This window comes from Artemia sp. Qi Xiang Cuo, chromosome 15, assembly GCF_049724085.1.
Source record: "Artemia sp. Qi Xiang Cuo chromosome 15, ASM4972408v1, whole genome shotgun sequence".
Classification (NCBI taxonomy): domain Eukaryota; kingdom Metazoa; phylum Arthropoda; class Branchiopoda; order Anostraca; family Artemiidae; genus Artemia; species Artemia sp. Qi Xiang Cuo.
The window spans coordinates 52765017-52768307 of NC_142808.1; the positions used below are offsets into that span (position 1 = coordinate 52765017).

General features: G+C 35.3%; 1 protein-coding gene across 1 annotated transcript in view; it reads left to right on the forward strand.

The window, feature by feature from the left end:
- LOC148943844 (nuclear receptor coactivator 6-like) overlaps positions 1–2194 on the forward strand; it is a 6280-nt gene extending 4086 nt beyond the window's left edge. Inside the window, exon 3 of the mRNA XM_089101258.1 lies at positions 2168–2194. Within this exon, the coding sequence (XP_088957384.1) occupies positions 2168–2194 (27 nt within the window). The remainder of the gene's footprint in view (positions 1–2167) is intronic.
- Positions 2195–3291: the final 1097 nt, after the last annotated feature.

The window sequence follows — 3291 nt, forward strand, 5'->3', positions numbered from 1 at the left end:
ACAACCTAAAATGATCTCTACTAATGGCAAAGCATGCTTGAGAGAATACGGATCTTCTGAATTCCTTTTGTTTCGTCTCCAAACCATAAAGTATTGGCAAAAGAGCACCAAGATGGGACGGTCGAAAACAGGATCAGCCGCTTTGTGGCATGTTTGAAAAAGGTTTGAAGCGGCATGGCCGCTTAGAAACAAAAATGAATTCTTGTCGAAAAGGGGCATGTTTAAGAGCTGACGTCACAAGACTTGTTTTGTTTCTTAAGCTAATACGAAGGTGATGACATGCCAATTCTAGACCAAAAACGACTCTATGAAAATGCGGCACGTTTAGGCACTACGTCAAAAACTGGTTTCTGTCACAAAACTTGAATGTCTCTTGTTTTGGCTTTTGGCAAGGATACAAAGACATATCCATCGTATATATGTGTCTGCTAATTACGAGTTATGGAGTTTGTACTTTGAAAAGAAGATGGCATATGAGACGCGAATCTCTTATTTTTAAGTGCTATTTTGAAGTCTAATTTTGGATGTGTCAAACGTTCACAGGTCTAGATAAATATTTGCAGGTACTGCAGATTATCCCATATACAGGTTTTAATGTGTCCTTCGCAGTGAAAATCAGTGACCGGTAGCACTAATTTATGATAATTTGGGTGGGGGATATTTTCCACTGTTTGTGTTGTTCCAATAAAATACCAAAACAGGTTGTTTCAATAAGAATTCTTGCAAACGGTATTTTTATTAATCTAGAGGGTTGGTTAAAAAGTAGTTCTTAATTGAAAATTTGAATAAACTTGCCCTGAAAATCAGGAATGCTTAGCAAACTTTCACATGTCAAACACTATTAACTGGGAAATTTGATTCAGGAGGCCCTTTTTAAGACTTTGGAAAAAAGGTTTAATTTTAGCGTAAAGAGCAGGGTATTGAGGAGGAGGCACCGCAAAAATATATTAATTTCTGTTTTTTTTTAAGTTTTAGTGCTGGTCCTTGCTTTCAGTTGAAAAATAGTTTTTCTTAAAATTTAATTTCTGATCGTTTTTCGAATAATAACGGGACACACACCTCCCCATTCATGTCAATTTTCCCAAGGAAAACTCCCCCAAGGAAAGGTCCCACGCGTAAGATAGTACCCCCATAAATTTTAACTCGTAAAAGTTCATGCTTACAGCAAATACCCATCCCCCCCCCAAAAAAAAAATTTTGTTCACTATTCTGGACGAAAAATTCTTCTGAACATAATCTAACTCGAAAAAATACTTGTTTTTAACTTTATTTATGATCGTTTTTTTCATTCATACCAAAAATCACCTCTATGTTGAAAATTTTTCAAAGGTCCTTCCCCTCCAACAGGAAGTTTCTTGTGTGGAAAATTTTACAGCAGAGAATTATTACTGATGATAGTTCTTTATGGATTACTTCTCATGAGGTAAATGAGTAAATTTTGCTTATGAATTCAGGCAAACTTCCCTCCGTTTAAAATTTTTGTTTAAGTCAACCACCCCCCCCCACGATTTTCTGGCGTCCTCTTTCCCTGTTTTTTTTTTCACTCTTCCTTTATAATAAACTTGTATATTTGGTCAATTATTGGCCCCTTTGTCACATTGCCCCCCCCCCCCCCAAATATTTTGCTCATTGGCGCTTTTGTCACATTGCCCCACCTCTCCCACTAAGATTTTGCTATCGATCCGCCCCTGGACTAGAGCTCTCAATTGCTCATCTAATCAGCATCCTCCAGAGTATCAGTGATCACAAGGTGGAGTTGCAGATGACGAAGGGCAGTCCCCCTTCCATATGAAATAGATCCTGCTCATTTTTGGATTTAATGATACTCTAATTTCACAATAACAGCGTAGACCAGAAATATTCCTAGTAAGCAGACCAAAAAGTAATCCAGATACATTTTTTAAAGTTTCTTTTGCCCCCCCCCAAATAAAAATTATGGTTGTGGCCCTGGTGATTATACATCGTTTTTTACTTCCGCAATCCCCTTGTCTCTCACTTAGAACTAATTCTGTATTTATCTGATGGTTCAATTAGAACTATGATGTTTTGGCATTAAAATACACCATTTGGGATATCCCCCTCCCTCCCTAACTGCAGAATACTCACAGGATTCTATTGTAGAAGTTTAAGGTCCTTTTTAAGTTTATAATTTGTCCACTGCTTACAGATAGGATTTGTTATTGGAAAACTTTGAAGATATTTTGCGCTACCTGCAAATCCCGAATTTTAACTATCAGCTGTCATAAGCTATCAGCTGTTCGTGCTTTCTTTTTCATTAAATAAAAAAAGAACAAGTTTTTTTGACTGAAAGTCAGGAGCGACATTAAAACTTAAACCGAACAGAAATTATTCCGTATATGAAAGGGGCTGTCCCCTTCTCAACGGCTCGCTCTTTACGCTAAATTTTTTTATTGTTTTAAAAAATAAACTTAGAGACAAAGTCAAACTTTAGCGTAAAGAGCGAGGCGTTGAGGAGGGGACAGCCCCTTTCATATACGGAATAATTTCTGTTCGTTTTAATTTTTAATGTCGCTCCTTACTTTCAGTTTAAAAAACTTGTTTTTTTTATTTAATTTCTGATCGTTTTTTAGTTAAAGCAGCTTTTATTTTGGCTCGCCGTCATTGAATAATTAAACAAAATTTGCATAAAATTTTTACTTTTCTTTTGCTAAATGGCTGTCTCTAAATTTGGTTCTGACGTAATTTACAAATTAACTTACGTAACGAACTTCTATATTCGTATTTTTTTCTTCTGGCAAAAAACACAAAGTTGCATATTTTTGCAGATATGAGCTTGAAACCTATGTTATAGGGTTTTCTGATACGCTGAATCTGACGGTGTGATTTTCATTAAAATTTGTTCACTTTTAGGGGATGTTTCCCCCCTCTTTAAAATATCAGTTAAGTTTTCTCAGGCTCGTAGCCTTTGATGAGTAATACTAAACTTAATAAAATTCATATATTTAGAATCAGCATTATAAGCCCATTCTTTTGATACATTTATTTACATCAAAGTTCCGTTTTTAAAAGTTTGGCTTACAATTGAGCTGTATCGCTTTTTTTTTTTTTTTATTACGCATATGTTATTACGTAAATGATGTGTTCTCCCCTTATTCAATACCACGCTCTTTACGTTAAAAGTTAAAAAAAAAATTAATTCACAAACCCCTGAATCACAAAGGCCGTTTAATTAGAATAGATAGTTCTTTTGAAAGCACTAAAAAAAACTTTATCGTAAAGAGCAAGGTATTGACTTGAGGTAGAACGCCCTCATATACGTAATAGTTTCTG